This window comes from Eucalyptus grandis, chromosome 3 (assembly GCF_016545825.1).
Source record: "Eucalyptus grandis isolate ANBG69807.140 chromosome 3, ASM1654582v1, whole genome shotgun sequence".
In the NCBI taxonomy this organism is placed as follows: Eukaryota; Viridiplantae; Streptophyta; class Magnoliopsida; order Myrtales; family Myrtaceae; genus Eucalyptus; species Eucalyptus grandis.
Window position 1 is genome coordinate 3,266,805 of NC_052614.1, and position 22,348 is coordinate 3,289,152.

General features: G+C 41.3%; 3 protein-coding genes across 3 annotated transcripts; all 3 read left to right on the forward strand.

The window, feature by feature from the left end:
* Positions 1-2,059: 2,059 nt before the first annotated feature.
* LOC120291404 (class V chitinase CHIT5b-like) lies at positions 2,060-2,961 on the forward strand. Its single transcript, XM_039308702.1, has 2 exons — positions 2,060-2,532; positions 2,661-2,961. The coding sequence occupies exons 1-2, from the start codon at positions 2,060-2,062 to the stop codon at positions 2,959-2,961; spliced, it is 774 nt and encodes a 257-aa protein (XP_039164636.1).
* Positions 2,962-5,456: 2,495 nt separating this feature from the next.
* On the forward strand, positions 5,457-10,484 carry LOC104436122 (ATPase 8, plasma membrane-type). Its single transcript, XM_039310207.1, is given in 23 exon segments — positions 5,457-5,510; positions 6,046-6,163; positions 6,253-6,353; positions 6,438-6,559; positions 6,561-6,573; positions 6,668-6,825; positions 6,827-6,980; positions 7,157-7,483; positions 7,592-7,667; positions 7,670-7,710; positions 7,806-7,928; positions 8,032-8,136; positions 8,221-8,227; positions 8,230-8,319; positions 8,322-8,525; positions 8,604-8,978; positions 8,981-9,124; positions 9,224-9,396; positions 9,489-9,561; positions 9,564-9,670; positions 9,775-9,893; positions 9,895-9,942; positions 10,385-10,484. Coding segments are annotated over 23 exon segments (2,832 nt in total).
* A 3,041-nt stretch (positions 10,485-13,525) lies between these two features.
* Positions 13,526-21,215, forward strand: LOC120292127 (DNA topoisomerase 1 alpha-like). The gene is given in 20 exon segments (XM_039310055.1): positions 13,526-13,878; positions 14,622-14,780; positions 14,783-15,397; positions 15,400-15,810; positions 15,813-15,844; positions 16,038-16,170; positions 16,173-16,231; positions 16,845-16,925; positions 17,602-17,661; positions 17,790-17,884; positions 17,984-18,140; positions 18,249-18,374; positions 19,023-19,103; positions 19,190-19,284; positions 19,375-19,507; positions 19,878-19,946; positions 20,025-20,114; positions 20,301-20,404; positions 20,489-20,657; positions 20,870-21,215. Coding segments are annotated over 19 exon segments (2,658 nt in total). The 5' UTR covers positions 13,526-13,878; positions 14,622-14,701; the 3' UTR covers positions 20,939-21,215.
* The last annotated feature ends 1,133 nt before the right edge of the window (positions 21,216-22,348 follow it).

Consider the following 22,348-nt stretch of genomic DNA (forward strand, 5'->3'; position numbering starts at 1 on the left):
AAATCTTATAAATAGATAAGTCCAGAGTCGAAACTCAAACAAGATTGTTTGCGTCCGATGACGCTGTTCTTAAATTATATCGTGCATCACATATGCATGCGTTCTTTGACACCGTCGAGCCGTCTCCATGATACCGAAACGTAAAAAACTCAAGATATCAGCAAAGTCTGAAACTTGTGCAGCGGTTCGGCTCTAAGATAAGCGGTTCATATCCATTTGACCGCATCAAACTCGAGTCACCCACCATTCCAAACAAGTAAATATTCAAACACAGCTTTGTTTTCAAGCATAGATCCTAGAACAGCTCTTGTCCAGCTGCCACTTGTCCTCCTCTCAGGTGACTGAACACACCTGCAGACGCTCATGAGACAAACGTTAAAAGACAGCTCCAAGACGTCACAAGCAAATCCATTAATAATGGCCAGTATTTGCACTCTATTGATTTATTGTTTCTGCCTCTCTGTTTCCCCGTTTGTCTCGTTAGGAATTGTTCATATGCTAAAGTGGGTAATCGAAAGGTCAGTTTATTCGTAAAGTAAAACCATTTGGCCTCACTTTGTAACTCCCGAGAAATGTGACTGTAATCAGTCGTGTTACATCTCCTTAGAAATTATCGAATTTGACATATGCTTGTAGACAATGAACAGGGGGAAACTTTTTGGATTGTTCATTACTCTCGTACTTATCACACAAATACGATTCGAAATTAGCACAAGAAATTCTTGTTTCAAGACTAGACCAATTAAATATCTACCTTGAACCAAATCGAATTTTTGTAGACATAGATTGTTAGGTAATTTGTGTGATACCATGAATATATACGTATTTATTGTGATTTCACGACAACATATTCATATAAGATCATGTACAAATTTCTTTGGAATGGTCTTATTAATAATGGTTTGTCTATACAGTTCTTGACCATGTAACAAGCCTAGACAAGAACTTAGTTTTATGGGAAAAGTGTTAAAAAAAGTCCTAAACTTTTTGCATTTGTGCCAATTTAGTCTTAAATCTTTTTTTGGTGCCAATTAAGTCCTAAACATTTTTATGTTGTGCCAATTCAGTCATTTTCGGCCAATTTTGGCTAGATTTTGCTGACTAGACACCGGCCGATTGACGTAGCTTGATCGTCGCTAATGTGAACAATTTTTAATAATATTTTAATATTTTTCTTTTTTTTTTTCTTTTCATTTTTTCCTTCTCCTCCTTCTTCTCCAGGCGGGTCATCGGACCTCACGCCGAAAGCAAAGCGAGACTCACCCTCACCGAATTTGGCAAGGGTCGAGCCTCGCCCATGGCAAAGTGCCCAAGCAGTGAGCCTCGCCGCCATGGGGAGGCTCGACCCTCACCAAATTTGGCAAGGATGAGCCTTGTCGCCCAACACGAGGCAACCCTTGTGGCCACTGGTGGGTGGCCGCTTAACCTTGATGACTATCGCCTCCACAATCGCCGGGGTCCAATAATTGGCTAAAGAAAGGAGAAGGAGAAGGAAAAAATAATAAATAATAAATAATAATTCAAAAAAATTAAAATATTATTAAAAGTTGTTCACATAAGCCGATCGACGTTGACTAGCAAAATCCAACCAAAATTGGCCAGAAATGACTGAATTAACACAACGTAAAAGGTTTAGGACTAAATTGATACAAATACAAAAGATTTAGGACTTTTTAACACTTTTCCCCTTGGTAATATCACCCAAGAAACCTTATTTAGCTTCTTAGAATCTATGGGAGGCACATCAGAACAAAACAAAATCGTCCAAAACTAAACCTTAAGCTAACCATTATCTCCTATAAATATGCACTTTCCAATCAAACACCAATGATCTGAATGCATTTGATCATATGCCCTCTTGAAAAGAAATGGCAAAGTCACCCTTCTGCCTTTCCTTGCATGGTCTTCTTCTTGCTCATGGCCATGCCTTCCATTGATGCAACAGCTTCATCATCATCATCATCATCATTTTCCACCATTAAAGGATCTTATTACACTCCCTGGACACCGGACTTCACCCCATCAGACATAGACACAACTTTGTTCACTCACATCTTCTATGCTTTCCTCTCCCCCAAGCAACATCACCTTCAAGTTCGAGCTCTCGGAGACGACAGCAGTGGCTCTCTCGAACTTCACGAGCACCCTCCGTTTTGCGAGCCCACCAGTCAAGACCCTCCTCTCCATTGGCGGTTCTGGAGACGTTCCAACCGCTCTCTTGGCCGAGATAGCTTCATGCCCTTCCTCAAGAAAAGTCTTCATCAATTCTTCAATGGAGGCTGCAAGGAAGTTTGCGTTTGATGGGCTTGACCTTGACTGGGAATGGCCTAAAAACCGAAAGGAGATGAAGGATTTGGCCCACTTGTTGAGGGAATGGAGGCTTGAGATCATCAAAGAGGCCCGAGCCACCAAGCAGCCCCCGCTGTTGTTAACCGCTGCGGTGTACTTCGCCGCCGACTTCTTCCTCGATCCAGTGTACCGCATGTACCCGGTGGCGGCCATTAGGAAGAATTTGGACTGGATCAACGCCATGTGCTGCGATTATCACGGGGCGTGGGACCCCTGCCACGGAGCCAAGCTGCATTCTTCGACCCAAAGAGCAATCTGAGCTCGATCCACGGGCTCAAGTCTTGGCTACAGCAGGGCTGCCCGCAAAGCAGGTGGTCATGGGGCTTGCCTTTACGGAAGGACTTGGGAGCTCAGGACCCGAATGTCACCGAGATCGGCGCCCCGGCAGTGAAGGCGGGCCCTGGGGACGGCGTGCTTCCATACTCTGACGTGCAAGTGTTCAATAGGAATTATAGCGCCACTGTGGTATACGATGCGGAGACGGTGTCGACCTACTCCTTTGCCGGGACATCTTGGGTCAGTTACGATGATGTCGCCTCAGCGATGGTGAAGATCGGATTGGCACAAGCCCTTGGGCTTCAGGGGATATTTCTTCTGGGTCCTTGGTTATGAAACCAATTGGCAAATATCATCCCAAGGTATGACATTTATGTCCACTCAAAAATTTGTCCTTTGCAATATTAAGCACCATTTTTAAGGTTTTGACGGAAAAAAAAATTATTTTAGAGTTCTAATCTTTAATTGGAATTTTTACTTTGGATTTGTCTTATGCAGCATCTAGAGCGTGGATTCTTGATGATTGAAGATTCAACCTTCGTAACTCTTGCATATCTCCAGCGACTTCAAATTTACTAGAAGCTCTTCAAGACTTCAAGTTATATACATTTCTCATTATTCATCCACCTATGTAACTCGGGCAGCACCAAAGCCAAATTAAGATTTTTTCAATAACAACCGCGCATGACGGATTTAATGCTGAGTTGTTTTTACTTTGGTTTGATTCGGCAATCTAATTTGTTTGAGTTGTTTTTAGATGTTGTCTGTTGAAAGAATGCCGACACTGTTTTCTCTTGTGTTCATAATATATGAACTTCTTCGAATGGAATTTTACCCAAAAAAAAAAAAAAAATCGTCTTCGAATGGAATGGTACTAATTCAAAATTCACTGCATTTTCCAGAATGATCATGAACAATTGATGATTTAATTGTGTAAGCAAATGTTAATGTCGAAGACCCAACAAATCTTCTGTACAATCCCAATGCAATTTTCTTTCCGTTGACATTTATATCGATCCAAAGAAGTATATTTGAATCGACAAGAACAACAACCTAGCAATTACCAAATGACGGTCTCAGCAGGAGCATGTGTTTACCCTGCTAATTTGTAAAGCCTTACATTTCTCATGGGACAGGACCCTACTCGAGAAGCGGATTGGATTAGATGAAATGTTTCTCGGTCATCTCACGCTAAAATGGATACTTGATGAGCTAATGATCCAAAATTTAGTTGTCTTTTATCGATCAATGCCCTCGTAGCTGTCCGAAAATACAAAGGAAAGTAGTCCCATTGCATGCATACTAGCAAATTAGTTTCCAAACAAATTTAATATTACCTTTATCCATTAGACCGAAGGTATTTTTCTTCTTAGATTTCGTTTGCTTCATGGAAAATGAATGATTTAAAAAATATTTTTCTCAAATAATTGATTATAAACACAACAATGAATGAATGAAAAAATATTTTCATCCTACATGAAAATGTTTAGACATAAATTGTCTTTGATAATCAAAATAGTTTTTATTAACTAATTATTTTAAGTGATATAAACTGTTTTTTTGGAAACTATTTTTTAAAATTATTTATTTTCCATGAAATAAACGGAGTTTTGTATTTACATTTGTTGAAGTTAGAATTGAGAACCACGAGCTTGATTTTCTACCTCGCTTGGTAATCCATCTCCAGCATAAGAATGGGGTCAAGGCATCCGGGTTTTGCACGTGGATTGACCCTTTGATACTTAAGTTAGCATTGGAAGTGAGGGAAATTTAGAAGAGAGAGTGTTTATGATTTTACTGAGAATGAATGGTGTAATTTCAGGAACAATTATGGGAAGAAACAACTCTAAACGAATCTCATAATACGATTTATGTGTTACTATTGGTGGGTCATCTGGTTATGTTACACAAGTGATAACCTTTATATGACAAGTGATGAAAGGACATGACACGTGTTAATCACACCATTGTAAGAACCAATGCATATCTAGCCTATTAGATAATGGTAGAACATTTGTTTGCTCAATGAAATTACAATAAAAGTGATGTATTATCGATATTAGCCTGACAAGCAATCAATTAACCTGTCCGATAGAATAGCAATGAATTGTCTCTCTATGTTATTTGTTCCCATAAGCATAGTGATGATATGTGTCGAGGGATGATTAATCGGTCAAAATCACCCTTACCACTTGCTGGCTCTCGATCCCCTCAGGTGAAATTATCAGGTCGAGAGTAGATAAATTGTGTGAACCTATCCCTTTTTTGCTCTAAGTAATGACCCGGTGTATAAGGAAGTTAAGAAAAGGAAATAAAACTTTTACCACGAGTTGATAAAGCAAAAATGAAAAGAAAAGGAGAGACAACCCCATAATTTAGAAAGTGCATGAGGATGCTTGCACAGGCCAATTTACAGACAATTTTTCGTTATTTGTTTTGTGTTTTTTTTTTTTTACCCACAATACTCTAAAAATAATGAAGCAGAGGCATTATACCAATCCATCAAATGGCCGGGGACCTAGGAAGCCACAAAGAACAAACAGACTCAACTCCAACTCCATTCTCAAGAGGGAAAAAACTAGTGATCTCGGATCGCTTCTCTCCCCGAACCTTTGCGCTCTCTCTTTTCTCTGGTTTCATATAAAGAGAGCTGATGTTCCAGCCAGAGGCTTTCTGATCCTCCATTCCCCTCCGTTTCTGCAGTCCCTCTCTAGGCCTTATGGAGGACAACAAGGAGGCCTAGAGCAAAGAGTTTTTTGCCCACTCTTTGGTTGAAGAAAAGGGGGAGCCAATATAAGATCACAAAGGGTGTGCGTTTGTTTGTCTCAACCATGGCCACCACTGACATCTCCTTGGAGGAGCTCAAGAACGAGAATGTCGACCTTGTGAGTCGTAGTGATTCGTATCTTTTTATACGTTGTTGGCTTTGGAGATGATCTTCTTCTTTCTTTTCCTCCCGGACATCACATTTTTGCTGATCCCGCCCGGCGTGTTTTGGTATTTGCTTTCTGGCACCGAAATCTATCAAACTGTTGCTGATGCGATGATCCTCTAAAACTTCTTATATCGTGTTGCTCCCTATAAGAAGTTTGGATTTTGCATGCTGAAACATATTTTTATTATCACTAGTAAATTACAAGAGGATGCTCGATCCATCCTCTATTTTTATTGACTTTGTTTACTCGTCTAGTTTGGTGCCTTGAAAAATTATGTGTTGCCATGGGAAATTTAGCAGTCAGACTATGCTACATCCTTCTCTTGCCCCCCCATATTTTTATTTTAGAGATTTCATTTTCTTTTTCTTTTTACCCTCAAAATCATCTGTTTGCTTGGTAGGATAACTTTATGCCCTCCAGTTTTTAAGTTTTTTTAGCTAGAATATGCAAAAATAATGACCATGGCATTACATCCGGTGTATAGGAGCGCATTCCCGTCGACGAAGTCTTTGAGCAGCTGAAGTGCACCAAAGATGGCTTGTCAAATGAAGAAGGGGTGAAGAGGCTCCAGATTTTCGGTCCCAACAAGCTTGAAGAGAAAAGGTAAATTTGCGAAATACGATATGAATCGTAATTCTTCATTGCAACAGCGAAAGTTCGAATCGTTTAATTGATATGGTGAAATTTGTGCAGGAGAGCAAACTTCTCAAGTTTCTGGGTTTTATGTGGAATCCTTTGTCATGGGTCATGGAGTCAGCTGCTATTATGGCCATTGCTCTAGCCAACGGAGGGGTAAAACATATAACTAAATCCCAAGAACCAATTTTCTTCGATAATTGCCATTGTTCAGATAACAAGAGAATTTTATAAATGCAGGGGAAGCCGCCGGATTGGCAAGACTTTCTTGGTATTGTCGTGTTGCTCATTATCAACTCAACCATTAGCTTCATTGAAGAGAATAATGCAGGCAATGCCGCGGCTGCTTTGATGGCGGTCTTGCCCGAAAACCAAGGTGATTTTTGGTATTTTATGTCTACACTGTGAATTTGTTTGAAACATTAGAACGTGGACTGGTTGAAAGCGTATGTATATGTGAAAATGAATAGGTGTTGAGAGATAGCAAGTGGACCGAACAAGAGGCGGAAATCCTTGTGCCGGGTGATGTTATTAGCATCAAGCTGGGTGACATCGTTCCAGCGGATGCCCGCCTCTTGGAAGGAGATCCCCTCAAGATTGATCAGGCCGCTCTCACAGGCGAGTCACTGCGCGACGAAGAACCCCGGTGACGAGGTGTTCTCTGGCTCCACTTGCAAGCAAGGTGAAATCGAGGCTGTTGTCATTGCCACTGGCGTCCACACCTTCTTTGGCAAGGCCGCCCATCTTGTCGATAGCACCAACCAAGTCGGTCACTTCCAAAAGGTATCTACATTATTTAACTCTATTTCCTCATCTAGTTTGATTTTTCATGCATATGTTCAAATCACTTGTTCACGATCATGAAACTTCCTGCGAATAGATAAGATTGCTAGTTCATTGATGTGTATTATGTATATGATTAATTCTCAGAACGATTTCTTTTTGGATAATCTGATCAGGTGTTGACAGCAATCGGTAACTTCTGCATCTGCTCAATCGCAGTTGGAATGGTGGTTGAGATTGTGGTCATGTACGTGATCCAGCACAGGAAGTACAGAGAGGGCATTGACAACCTCCTTGTGCTTCTCATCGGAGGTATTCCAATTGCCATGCCCACTGTGCTGTCCGTGACCATGGCCATTGGATCTCACCGCTTGTCCGAACAAGGCGCCATCACCAAGAGGATGACTGCGATCGAAGAGATGGCCGGGATGGACGTGCTCTGCAGTGACAAGACTGGGACTCTTACCCTTAACAAGCTCACCGTCGATAGGAACTTGATTGAGGTTTGCATTTTAAGCACTCACTCAAATATCCCAGGACAGTGCCATTACGATCTTGAAAGTTCTTGATGAGCAACGATATTCGTTTTCATGAATGTCCTTTTATGCCAGGTCTTCACAAATGACGTGGACAAGGATGGTCTGCTGCTATTGGCTGCTAGGGCATCCAGGGTTGAGAATCAAGATGCTATGATGCTTGCATAGTTGGCATGTTGGGTGACCCTAGAGAGGTTTCTAGCCTTTAATCTCCTTTAAGAAGTCTTACCGGCTCCTACAATGACCAATGTTCAAGGAGGTTAAAAGGCTTCAATTATTATTTATGCAGGCAAGGGCAGGCCTCACAGAAGTGCATTTCCTACCCTTCAATCCCGTTGACAAGCGTACTGCAATTACTTACATCGATGAGAGAGGCAACTGGCACCGTAGTAGCAAGGGCGCACCGGAGCAAGTAAGTTGGTTTTGGAGTTCAATCAGTTCAAGCGATTCAACTGTAGGTTCTTGAGCATTTCCAAATTTGGTATATGCATTGACTTTTCGTCATTATGTACTAGATAATTGATCTTTGTGGCCTCAAGGGCGAGCCAAGGAAAAGGGCCCATGCCATCATTGACAATTTCGCTGAGCGTGGCCTTCGTTCATTGGGGGTTTCTCGACAAGTGAGTACTACATACTAAAATAGCGCATATCACTATTTTTCCATGCTGAGAACATATGCTAACTCCAATCACCTCTCTGTTAAGACGGTTCCTGAAAAACAAAGGAGAGTGAGGGCACACCATGGGAGTTTGTGGGTCTCTTGCCTCTTTTCGACCCTCCAAGACATGACAGTGCAGAAACAATCCGCGAGCCCTCGAGTTGGGCGTCAATGTCAAGATGATCACTGGTGACCAACTTGCCATTGGCAAAGAGACTGGTCGCAGACTTGGCATGGGCACCAACATGTATCCATCTTCATCCCTCTTGGGTGAGGGCAAGGACGAGGCTATTGCTTCGATTCCCGTCGATGAGCTCATTGAGAAAGCTGATGGATTTGCTGGAGTCTTCCTGGTAAATAGAAGCACCAACAATTTTCTGTCATTAGGCTGTTAATGTCAATTCTACTAATACTGTGTATGTGGATGTGCAGAGCATAAATATGAGATTGTCAAGAAATTGCAGGAGAGAAATCACATTTGTGGAATGACTGGCGATGGTGTCAACGATGCCCCGGCTCTAAAGAAGGCAGATATAGGTATTGCAGTTGCTGATGCAACCGATGCAGCCAGAAGTGCGTCAGACATTGTCTTGACCGAGCCAGGACTAAGCGTGATAGTCAGTGCTGTCTTGACGAGCAGGGCAATATTCCAGAGGATGAAGAACTACACCATCTATGCGGTTTCCATCACGATCCGTATTGTGTTGGGCTTCCTCCTTGTTGCTCTCATATGGAAGTTCGATTTCTCACCCTTCATGGTTCTCATCATTGCCATATTGAACGACGGGACTATCATGACCATCTCCAGGACAGAGTCAAGCCATCTCCCGTCCCAGACTCATGGAAGCTCAAGGAAATCTTTGCCACAGGCGTCGTCCTCGGAGCATACATGGCCATCATGACCGTGGTCTTCTTTTGGCTTGTGCATGATACCGACTTTTTCACGGTAAGTTAAAGAAAATCTGTTCCGATAATGACATACTGAGACAGTGGAGTCCTTGGTTAGAAAGGCTAAAAGTGATATTCTTGCAGAAATCTTTCGGTGTGAGGGCCTATCAAAAATAATGTGGATGAGCTCACTGCAGCTCTCTACCTACAAGTGAGCATCATAAGCCAAGCTCTTATATTTGTGACTCCGTTTCGAAGCTGGTCATTCGTTGAACGGCCAGGACTCTTACTTGGAATCGCTTCATTGCAGCCCAGCTGGTAGTGTGGCTAACTGGTCCACTTACCACCATATCACCTGCACTGTTTCTTCTAAAGGCCTGATTGATATATCTCTTGATTCTTGTATAACTAATGTATAATTGAAAGGTTGCCACGCTTATTTCTGTTTACGCGAGCTGGGACTTCGCGAGGATCCATGGCACTGGGTGGGGATGGGCTGGGTGATCTGGATCTATAGCATTGTGACTTACTTCCCTCTTGACATCCTCAAGTTCATCATCCGCTACAGCTTGAGTGGCAAGGCCTGGGACACCATGTTGCAGAACAAGGTTTCAGTCTCTTTCATAGAATTCATACTTGTCACCTGCATATATTTTTACTCTTTCGATTTTAATTTTTTTTTTTCATTTTCTATTATCGATTGATTCCACAGACCGCTTTCACTACCAAGAAGGATTACGGTAAGGGCGAGAGGGAGGCGCAATGGGCGATAGCTCAACGTACTCTTCATGGTCTCAATCCTCCGAGACTCTCTTCCATGACAATAGCACGGAGGAGTTGTCGAGATTGCTGAACAAGCCAAGAGACGTGCCGAAGTCGCAGGTAATTAGCCTCATTCTCATTGAAAGATATGTCAATCGTATGAGGTCAAAATTACGCTCACTCCACACTTTAAAAATTAGTTGGCCTAGCAAAATACTTTAGAGTCAAGAACTGGAGAAGGATTCTCATGCTTTTTTTCATTTCTTGGTCTCCAATGCCTCAAATAAATTGCTGAGGAAAGAATGGTCAGCTTGGAGAATGAAGAAACTTTGGCGCTACATCTAGATGAAATTATACCGTTAGATGTCATGACTTGTGAATTCATGCCATGGCCATCCCTTGACGCCTTCTACTTTAGTTTTATGAGAATAACTACTTAAAAAGCTAGTAGAAAACGCCAAATTATTGCGATTAGATACCATTAAGCCCATATTCTAGACATCATATTCTAGACTTTTAAATCTTTCCTCGAGTGGATTCTGAAAACCAATTGACTTTTGCAGGCTGAGGGAGCTGCACACTCTCAAGGGGCATGTTGAGTCAGTGGTGAAGCTGAAGGGGCTTGACATTGAGACCATCCAACAGCATTACACTGTCTAAGATACACTCGCCATATTGTTACGGATTTGATTCACCGAAACGAGTGTAATAGGAATGACGTAAGGAAGAGCTAAAAGGAGATGGTTTCTTTTGCTTTTTGTTCTCTCCTTTTCAGCTTTTCAAGCCTTTGTGATACTTATGAATTAGGAGTAGAAGAAAAGATCAAAGTTCAAATATTAGGAGCAAGTATAAGCAACTAGTTTCGGAAATGAAAGAATGACTGAAGCGTAAGAAATTATCATACTACGATGGACCAGATTGGGAAACGTTATTACTGCAGTTTTATTTTAGCAAAGCACCCATCTGAAATCGATATTTGGACATTGGTTTTTCTAGCTTTAGGACCAAAAGCGAAAGGAACCTCTTTGAGTGCAATGGAGCCCTTTTATGTTGACATCTTGGATTAGTTAAGAAAACTGAAGCAAGCGTGTCTGATCTTGTTCACCGAAGTTGATGAACTGAATGGGATCTTCTACCCACCTTGAGTGCCTATTCCCGTCCTAGCTGCTTGGGTAGATGCAGCGGTTGCTCTAGGTGACCAACTATGCTTGGGGAAGGGTGGAAGGGTGGCGGCTAGACCGTCTCATGGAGACGGTGGGGAGGTACCGTCGCAGTGACGATGAGGCTGCGAGGGGCGTCGTTGGACAGCACGTTTTGGTCCACGTTTTTCTGACCAAGAAGGGGGAGAGGGAAGGCAGAGAGGAGAGAAAAGGAAGGGAAATCAGAACTGGTTAAGTTTTTCTCTGGGGTATTACATGCATAAACTGGTGCAGTTCTCATCACCACACGTCCCAAGCAGAAGCTAAACCTCGCCATTCAAATATTAATCATGAAACAATATAGAACCCTTCCACGGTCTTTCAAAGAACTGTCCCAACACGCAATGTTTCGTAACCACGAATGTTTTGAAAGGGTGATTGTCATCGTAATTAATTGCATTTTGGCATAAACAATATTGAGTTCTTAAAATGAGAGAATGTCTGCCATATCCATTGTTGAGATGTCCATGTAAAGTATGTTAGAAAGGTGGAGTTAATATTTTCAAGTTGGCCTTGAACTTTTAAGTAAAAGTGAGTTTAACCAATTTACTTAGATTTGAATTCTTTCTTGACGATCTTTCTTCCCAACATCCACAATCAATTTTGGATCCCGGTGGAGCATGTACCCTGAGCTCCCTAAAGACGCAATGTGCTTGGGAGCAGCACTACTTTTTGAAAAAGGGTCACCATTCATCCATTATGTCGCTCCTTTTTCCGCCGGTCTATACTGACATGGACAGTAAGAACATGAGTATATTTTTTACTCACGACAACACCATGGGTGCTCAAGCTTGAAGCTCATAGCCATGGCCGTTTGAACTCAAAACTGGCTGCTGCCATGGCCAGATCGGTCTTCAAAGCTTGTGATCGCCATGGTTGCTCAAGCTCGAACTTGAAGTTTTGGGCATGGCCGTTTGAGCTTGAGGGTTGCAGCCACTGTGGCCTAATCTAGCTTCGAAACTCGCGACCGCCAAGGCCATCCACTCGAACTTGAGCTTGAAACTAGCAATCACCATGGCTTCTTGAGCTCGAAGCTCACGACCATGGAAGAGAAGTGGTCATGAGATATAAATGTCGGAGATCTCGAGCTCGTGGCGGTCATGACCACCAAGGGCTTTTAAGTTGCAAATTGCATTGATAGCTTTTGACTATTTTGAAGGAGCATAACAAGAAGTCCATGCAAAAAAAGAAAATTTAAAAAAGAGTCGGCTTAAAAAGAAGGAAAACGGTGTTGAAAATATTTAAATGCGCTGATAAGGTAGCTTTAGCAAAAACCATGATTTGACTCAATGATAGGCAACCGATGGTATTTTTGAAAATAGAGGGATAATTTTAATTTTAAGTACGAGTACAGAGATTGCCGATGTCATTTCACAAAGAAGAAATCATGTTGATGATATTCTACGGTGTGTCAATTACCAAAAGAAATCATGTATTACGTACAGTCACCCACCACATATTAATCCGGGTGTTTCCTCGTCATATGTGTTTAGTTTGGGTTATTATATGCTTTTTGTTGAAATGTACGTGTGATTTATGTTAAAAAAGAGTCCCAAATCAAAGAATCAATGAGAGTATGTGGGAGCTAGTATATCTTAGTTGACTTAAGTTTTTAAATGAATGTGGATTTAATTGAATATGTTGATGGACTTGGATTTGACATTTTCCTTAGTGATCTCTTTGGATGAAGGTATTGGGCTTATGTTATTTAAATTGAGATAATTTGGTGTTCAATGATTAAGTTAAATATGTATCAAAAATCTAAATATCACATTGCACATTAAATAATTTTAAAAGTTTAGAGACTACAACATATAATAAATTAAAGTTTATGAACCATTTACATTACTATTCCAATATATCTCAGAAATAGAGCATATGCTTCACAAAGTAAAGGATACCCAATAAAAAGGTAAGTGTTCTTATTTTAGCACTAGCTTTTGCCCTGTTAAGCACTAATTTCAAGGAAGAGGATGCGAATATCCAAAGCTCATCGCGCATCTATGGACACTGTCACGGGGTTCGTCCAGACATCAGAGAGAGGGAACATCATAGTCCGCGACATCAGTTGTCTGCAAAGCCTCAAAAATCGAACACGTTCATATTGAGATTGTAGGCGGCCGCGGGGAAATCTTCCTCAGGGTCGGAAGTCACTTCGTCTCGGCACGACACGGATTTTTCTAAGAACTTAATCAGGTCAACTAATCACGCGTGATAATACCGACCAAAAAAAAAAAAAAATCACGTGTGATAATTACATGTTGAGCAAGCCCCGACCCTAGCATGGGCCCATTGGGCCGGGTCGCTTTATTGGGCTCGAGGGATGTGGGCCGGACCGATGGCCGGGGGCGCAGGCCCACACAGCAAGGAGGCACCGTCGCCTTCTCAAAGATGCAGGGAGAGAGAGCTTCCAAAATAATCGAAAGCAACGAGATTCAGATAAAAGAGAGAGAGAGAGAAACGAGAGCGAGAGACGCGAGTTCCTTCCTCCCTCCCTCCCCTCCCTCCCTCCCCCTCCCTCCTGCAGCTTAGGGTTTCGGTCCAGCAAATGCGCGTTTCTCGCCGCCCGTCGCCGTAGCCACCCCCGATTCCGCCGCCGCCGCCGCCGCCGCCCGATCAATCCCCGACGGCGATTGCAGGTGGGAGCTCCCTCCGCCGCCGCCGCCGCCGCCCGCGCGCGCCCCCCTCCGCCGCCTTCCCTGTTCAATCGCCCCGCCCCCTCGCTGCAGCTCGCGGACTGGTTCCCGAGGCTTTGCTGCGCACTGGTCCCCTTGCGGTTCCGGCGCTCGACGGGCCCCACCCTGCGCGGAGCTGGAGACGGCCGGAATCGGACGTCGGATTGGCGCTGGCTCGCGGTGAGTTCTCCGGCGAGCTCGGCTCTGTGCATCGGGGTGCTGAGTTTGCCTCTGGTTGGCCTGGCCGATAGTGAATCGGGGTTGTGCATAGATTGTCTGAGTTTGGCGAGGCGGCTTTTGACATGCGTTGGGTCGGAGAGAGGGATTCTTAGTTTTTGTAGTATCTGTAGACTCGGGGTTTGATTCTACTTGAGTGCTTTCGAGGGTTGGTGCGATGAAGAGGGCTCCGATGTTCGTGTTAGAGATTGAGCTGATTTTTTAGGTGGAATCTTTAATCCTCTTGGACATTCTCTTCTCTAGCGAAGAGAGGAGGATTAATTTGAGAACGGGTTGTGTAATTTATAAATTTTGGATTCGATGATGCTTTCGAGAGCTTGATGTCTCCCTCTGTGCTTCTTCCCACCCTTGTAGATTTGGTTGATGCGTTTGCCTTTCCGAATGACTGCTATGGTCATTCTAGTTCGGTGCTATCCAATCGGGCTGCTGGGTTTTAGAAACTTAGATAAAGTTGCTATGCTCTTGCCTTGGTTTCAGTATGGTCGTTTCATATCCATTTATTACGCCCAATGTTGATTGAGGGACGTTATTGAAATCATTTTAAAATTATAGTGATCTGATTGGAAATAGTCCCAATTTTCCCAATTGTTTGTCCTTTTTTTTTGGGAAACCTGTTAGGACTTTTTTATTTTTTATTTTCAGATGACTTCGTTCTGTTCCTGATCATCATCACTCGCTTTTGGCAGATTTGCTGCTCTTTAAAAGGATTTGAGTTCTGTTTTATAGAGACTGATTGCACATACATGCAAAGGAAATACTTTGTTGGATGATGGCGCTTCAGGCTCCTATAAAGCCAAATGTATCTGATGATTTCGATGATGATGATGATGCGCCTGTGGTTTTCAAAGGACCAATACCACAACAAAGAAAAATCTGATAAGGACAGAGATAAAGAAGCCACCTTCTCAGAGGAATGATGTGTTGTTGGGGTCCTCAGGGATACATTCCTCAAATGGCCAAAGTGCTAGATCTCAACAAGGTAAGGTCCATCCTTCTCCCAGGACATCATCCATGAGATCCCCTGACATGAGTCCAAAAGCATCATCTTCTACTGCCAAGCTCCCCCCAGTGAAGTCACCACCGACAGGTTTGAAGTCATCAAAGTCACCGGATGATCAGTCGAGGCATTCGTCCAAACAGAGTTCAGTAGTGCCTGCTAAAGAGGAATCCAACAGTGACTCTGATGATGATAAACCATTGAGTAGTAGACTTCAGGACAACTCTGGCAAAAGTCGCGCTACGCCTGTTTTATCTCCATCATTGGGAAAGGTATCCTCAAAATATTCTCCTGACGATTCAGATGATGAAAAGCCTTTAGCATCAAGGTTGCCTCTGAAATCCAATGCCTCTACATCTTCTCATAATAGTTTTGCTTCCAATGAAAAGAAACGTTTGGTAGCGAAAACACAGGAAAATGGTTTTGCCTTAAGTAGGGATCAGGCAAAGTCTTCCACTGTGACAAGTAAAGGCCACTAGAGAAGACAACTTTGTCTGGTCAGTTGTTGGTCAAAAAGCTAAAGACTAGTGATGCATCAACGTCAACAAAGTCGAAACCATCTGTGAAAGGAGAACCGGAGTCAGATGACGATGACCACATTCCAATTTCCCAGAGGATGAAAAAGCCAGCAGCAGCTTCTGCATCAGGAAACAAGTCTTCCTCTGCAAAGGACAGTGTGAAAAAAGTTTTAATAAAGAAGAAGATCACAAAGCCAATCAAGAAATTTAAGAAAGTAATGAAAAATTCAAAGTATTCTAAATCCACTAAGGTAACACCTACTTCTGGCGATGGCCAGAAAAAATGGACTACCTTGGTTCACAATGGGGTCATTTTTCCACCTCCATATACACCTCATGGGGTAAAGATGCTTTACAAAGGAAGCCTGTCGATTTGACTCCGGCACAGGAAGAAGTAAGCCATCCCCTTTTCTCTCCTCTTTGCATTCTTCTGCTATCTTTCTGATCTTGGGCTTCTTTATTCATTGGTCATGCTCAGTAGTTTAGTTCATGAGCAACCTAATCAATTGACCTGGAACCATTAGGTTCTTACCTTAGATTTTCTTTTAGCTATTTGGTTAGTCATTTGGTGGAATTTTGATTTGCAGGTGGCTACAATGTTTGCTGTGATGAAAGATACAGACTACATGCAGAAAGATAAGTTCAAGGAGAACTTTTGGAGTGATTGGAAAAAGATTCTTGGAAGCAATCATGTGATTCAGAAATTGGAACACTGTGATTTTACCCGATATATGATTGGTATCAGCAGGAGAAAGAGAAGAAGAAGCAAATGACCAAAGAAGTAAGTTTTGTTCACTTTGCTTGAGCTAGTAAATTGCTATATCAACCAATAATTACAACTTATTGCCAGTCTTTGTTTCGTTGTTGTTTTGCTTTCTTGTTTCATGCCTGCATCTAGTCTAATGAGAGGACATTGTCGTTTTGTGGCACATCGATAGGTCCAAGTCCTCATGAAAAGATTTTGCTGTTTGTTAGCATTGCCTATTATTGGCTCTTTTTTGGTCACAAAGCTATGAGGCTGATAGTCTGCTGTGATTTAATTGTTCATCCATGTATCTTTAATTTATGATATGGTAGTACCCATTATGCTATTTCGCTGCCAAAAGTATGCTGTGAAGTCAAATTCTGTTTTGGATGCAGAAGCATCTTGAGTGTGATGCAGACGCTATCAGCTGCTTCTATGACGATTTCTGCTGCTGAAAGTTTGAGATGTTTTTCCACTTAACTATGAATACTGTGAAATGAATTCTTTGTGCCTCTGGTTATGCACAGTATTAGTTTGCTTAATAGGTACCAACATGTTATATGCTGTTCTTGATGTCACGATGCCAAATGTTACCCAGGTCAATTTCTGTTGCTTCTGTAGATGTTTTACTTTTTTGTCTTTCATGCAGGAAAAGAATGCCCTCAAGGAAGATAAGATGAAGCTGGAGGAGAAGTACATGTGGGCCATTGTAGATGGTGTGAAAGAAAAGGTTACTCTTATCTCTAAACCTTGATCACATCTTGTGTATTCTGGATTTGAACAATGCCCTCAAATAATTTGCTGTGCTGTGTCTTGTCACTTGTTCCTTCTGCATTGAAATTTTTCTTCAGTTATTTTTGTCATTATTTTCTTCTTTTTCAGTAAGGATTACCCTGAAACACTTTAAAGTGATGTAATGTCTATAAGTTTTTAGTTGTTTTACTCCTTTTGTGAGAATTTCTATTACGATTGTGTCCCATTTTGGATTGAAGATTGGCTACGTTTCAATGCAATTTGTTTAGCTATTTGGTTTGAATTTACGGAGCATGAGGCATATCTATTTTGTTTAATAATGATGTTAATTTGTTAACTTCTTGTTATCTTATTTCTGCATCAGTGAGTGGTAGATCTCAATAACATGTCTAGTGCCGGTGATTTTTAACTTGTCCAGTCGATAATGTTACGTCTTTTTGAACTATACCCTCCACCTGTATCTTGGTTGTTGTCCTATTGGGGCATGGGTAATCATTGCTTTTAACGGAATGCTAAGTTGCTGTGGATACATAAATTGTGTAGTTTACTGCATCTTTGGTCAATTCAGTGGTTTTGATTGATATATTGCTGTCGTTTTCTCAAGCATAAATGTGCTTTATCATGCTGAAGGCTTACAGTAAGTTATTCCACAGGTTGGAAACTTCAGGGTTGAACCGCCTGGCTTGTTCCGTGGACGTGGAGAACATCCAAAGGTTTCATGCATAATCTTTGACTGCATGTGTTTTCTCCTGGCTCAACATCATTTTGTTTGATACGTGGACTATTTTGATTAAACATGTGCATTTGGCTCATTCCTAATGGTTGGTGTGTTTGGTTTTAGATGGGAAAGCTGAAGAGACGCATTCGCCCTAGGGATATTACAATCAATATTGGGAAAGGTGTCCCTGCGCCAGAATGTCCCATCCCTGGTGAAAAGTACTGTCATTTATGTCCTCCTGGAATAAAGTTGTTATCCTAATTGTTATTTCATCTTCATTTATAAATTAAGATATCTGGACTCTTGGTATGTGGCAGATGGAAAGAAGTAAGGCATGACAATACCGTCACGTGGTTAGCCTTTTGGAACGATCCTATTAATCCAAAGGAATTTAAATATGTCTTCCTCGCTGCGAGCAGTTCCTTGAAGGGCCAAAGCGATAAAGAGAAATATGAGAAAGCAAGGATGTTGAAGGTACAGCAGAACTTGAGTGGCAGATGTTGGTGGTGATCAATTTGTCATTAGATGTTTTTATATATGATTCATAACTGATTGCCAAAAGTGTGATATTTTGAGCGTAGGGATTACATAGCAAACATCAGGACAGCATACACAAAGAATTTTACGAGTAAAGATGCTATGAAGCGGCAGATAGCAGTTGCTACATATCTGATTGATAAACTAGCTCTCAGGGCTGGCAATGAGAAGGTACGTATTTGAAACTTCTCGAGATTGACTCCCCTCCTCTCTCTCTCTCTCTCTCTCTCTCTCTCTCCCCCAAAACAAAATTTGCAAACTCTCTTTTCCATGGACTCTTTTGTGATGACTCTGGGGAAGGATGTGGTTATCTTGCTAATCTGGCACAATTGGGCAAGCCATTGTATCTAAGATGAATAAGCATCACTTAGGATTTTTTAATATATATGAGATATAAGGTCCTGAAATGAGGTGTTTGCGAGTAACTATTCTCCTGTAATTGTTTGGTGATACAATCAACATACATTATGAAATTGATCAAATAACTTTCCACATGGTAGTCATGAAAATTTGGAAAGCTCGAGATGGAATTGCTTGTTCCATATCAAGTTTGTGCCACAACTTCGGTTCTGCTTGTTTTGTGGAGATATATACATGTCTCCTTTTCAGATTCCTATTCTAAAGTAACTTAAAATAGGAAATTGTACTCTCTGGAAGAAACTTTTTTCGTGTGTATGACAATTAAAAAGAAGCCTCTTCAAAATAATAGTATGTATCTACATCTCACTAGACATTAAATTTTGATTCCACAAAGAATCATTGCTTTGATTAGCAGAGTGAATTCTATGGTTACCAATTTGTTTGCTTTTTGTTACTCAGGATGATGATGAAGCGGATACTGTTGGGTGCTGCACGCTGAAAGTTGAAAATGTAAAAGCAATTAGTCCAAATTCACTGGAGGTAAGATGAATTCAAATGCTGAAAGTTCAAATATTTCTGCTTGCTTCTTGGAGCTAAATTGGCTGTTGTGCTTTGTCAATTTTCAGTTTAACTTTCTTGGTAAAGACTCTATTAGATATGAAAACACTGTAGAAGTTGAGCTCCCTGTCTACAAGGCAATTGTGCACTTTCAATCTGGTGAGTTACAGGACTTATTGCCCATTTCAAAATGGACATATGCATTTGCTTTTTCATGTGGTCAATTTATCTTGCTTTGGTTTGGTTTGTGTAGGGAAAAGCCTGGTGATCCTCTTTTCGATGAGCTGGATACAACTAAACTGAATGCTCATCTGAAGGAACTCATGCCTGGTCTGACAGCAAAAGTTTTCCGTACATATAACGCTTCCATTACTTTGGATGAGATGGTAGGCTCACATTTGCCTTTTGAGGGGGTTTTAATTGGTGTTACAATATGTTTGATGTACTTCATCTGTCGGGTGGATAGATATTTTAGCCATGGGAGGCTACATTCATCTCCAGTACTTTTTAAGCTTAGATGCCTTGGCAAGAAGATCAAACATGTGTTACATGCATATATTAGATGCATCCCATCAAAACGGAAAGGCATGATTTTCAAATGATGTCTAGTCATCAAGGGATCTTTCGAGCTGGTTAGCTTGTTGATACATACAAAGGATATTTTCATATGTAAAACACAGTAATTGGTCTTACACTTCCATAATGTTGTGAAAAGATAGAATATAATAGGGAAGCTTTTCATTTGTTTGATGACAGTTAAGTAGAGACACCAAAGATGGAGAAGTTGCAGAAAAAGTTGTAGTCTATCAGCGTGCAAATAAAGAGGTAATTATTGTTTATTACAGAAGAACGTGCAGTGCATAAACAAGTATTAATTGTACTTGTGATTGTTTTGGTCTTCAGGTTGCTATTATTTGCAATCATCAACGTAGTATTTCAAAAACCCATGCAGCACAAATGACCAGGTTGCAAGAGAAGATAGATGAATTGCAGGTGACTACTTCTCTCTCGATTTCTGGCTATTATACAGTATATCTGGTCCCAACCTACATATCCCAAATTTTCACATCGGTTTTGCAAATGGACCATGATTTTCTATATGGGCTTCATAAGAGATTTTAGGAACTCTTAAGAATTCACTATAGTTTGAATGGAGCTGATGTTCTGAATCATGTGCAGGACAATATGAAAGAGCTAAAAGTAGATTTGGATCGTTCTCGAAAAGGAAAGCCTCCCTTAAAGGGTGCTGATGGAAAGCAAAAGAGGAACTTGAGCTCAGACGCGTAATATAATTGCTACCTGTTCCCCATTCTGCAGCTATGTAGATATTTCTGATGTACGATGTTGCCTCATCTTCTGCTGTGCAGGTTAGAGAAGAAGATTGCTCAAATTGAGGCGAAAATTGAGAAAATGGAACGGGACAAAACTACCAGAGAAGATCTGAAAACTGTTGCACTGGGCACATCCAAAATCAACTATCTTGACCCAAGGATCACAGTTGCATGGTGCAAGCGGCACGAAGTTCCAATTGAAAAGGTTAGTAGTAGCTTCAAATTTTGCACATGTCTAGGTAGTCTCTGGAATTAGTCATTTTATTATCTAAACGAGGGTAGCTTAAGTTAGTGATACTTTTTTTTCCCCACGAGAAAAGGATGGCACGATAATTCCGAATTTCCTGGTCCCCTTACTTTTTAGTTAGCTGGGGCTGGTCTTCGAAATGGTATGACCTATATTTTTTGCTGTTGCAGATTTTCAACAAGTCTCTGTTGGCAAAATTTGCTTGGGCGATGGACGCGGAACCTGACTTCAGATTTTGATATGCTGAGTCTGTGTTCACTTAGCCAGCATGTTGAGTCTCCTTTCCTCTTGCAAATTTTTTTTTCTTCTTTGTCTGTTCCGGTGAAAAATATTCATGTTGAATGTTCAACTAATCTAATTATAGATGAAGTCTCTTCTCCACACTGGTTCTCGCTTAGACTCGGATTGATTCAGGGACTGTCATTCACCATGAGAATCTTTTCACTCTTTGTAGATACATTTGTCAAACTAACAATTGTCCAAAGATAGTTGAGAAATTATAAAGATCGATTCTTATGTCTTTTTTTCCCTTTCTTTAGCTGTCAATGATGCCTAAATTGCGGTGATGTACGTTGGTCATGGATTATATTTTCTAAAAGTTTATACAGGGGCGTGTAGTTATCGTGGGTTATATTCAGACTTTAATTTTGGATAGGGTGAGCAAATGAATTGGACTGGATCGAAACAGTCCGAGCTGATGAGTATCAGTCCTGTTCCCTGTTCCAGCTGTGGACCGACCCAACGGATCAGGCCATATATCTTTTTTATTTTTTTATTTTATCTTTCAAAACCCTAAGACAGCTCCTTCGGCCTTAGTCAAATTAATGACCTCTGCTGTTGGAGATCTTCCGTTACTTCTGATTTGTTAAAAACTCCAGCAACTGAGAAAAAAAGAAGCTTCAACCTCAATAGACGCTGCCAAATACCTGCCACCAAGAAAATTAGTATCATTTATGTGGTCATAAAAACTCGGGACGGTATAATGATCGCAGTGCAATGGCCAGCTTCATTTCCCAAGTCGGTCCAAGAACCAGTGGATGGATTTCGGTTCCCAATTTACGGAATAGGTCCTTCGTGGGTGGTTCTCAGTTTTATAGTGGGAATTAGCCTACTCTAAAACTGATCACTCCCAATTTTGGAGTTTATGGGACATTATAACATCAATACAATCAATTCGAAAACATTCGTCATAATCTTTACAGCATTAAACATTTTGGCCAAAAATAAAAGAAACATCAGGTAGAGATAATTAAGGAGTATGAGAAATCATACTCGCTTTGACCAAAAATCTTATTCTTGCCACTCAACAAGAGCAGTTTCTCACCCACAAGATCTATCTCGAGTTTGCACGATAATGGATCCAGCAGGGATACACACGCCTGTGACTTTGGTGCTATTGGTCTTGCATTAAGCTTACATTGGTGACGAGGTTTGCCAGTGATAGGCTCGCTCGGCACTTCTTGACAATAGATTCCTCGACTTACGGCATGCATGCTGGGACAGTTGATGCCCATCAGCAAGAACGATTGCCTGCCAAGGGACTCTAACCTGCAAAACAAAGTTAATCCTCATTTTTTGAAAAAGGGAAAGAAGCAAGTGAAGAAAATTTTCTTTGTACCACCATCATGACTTTGCCATTAGCCTCAAAA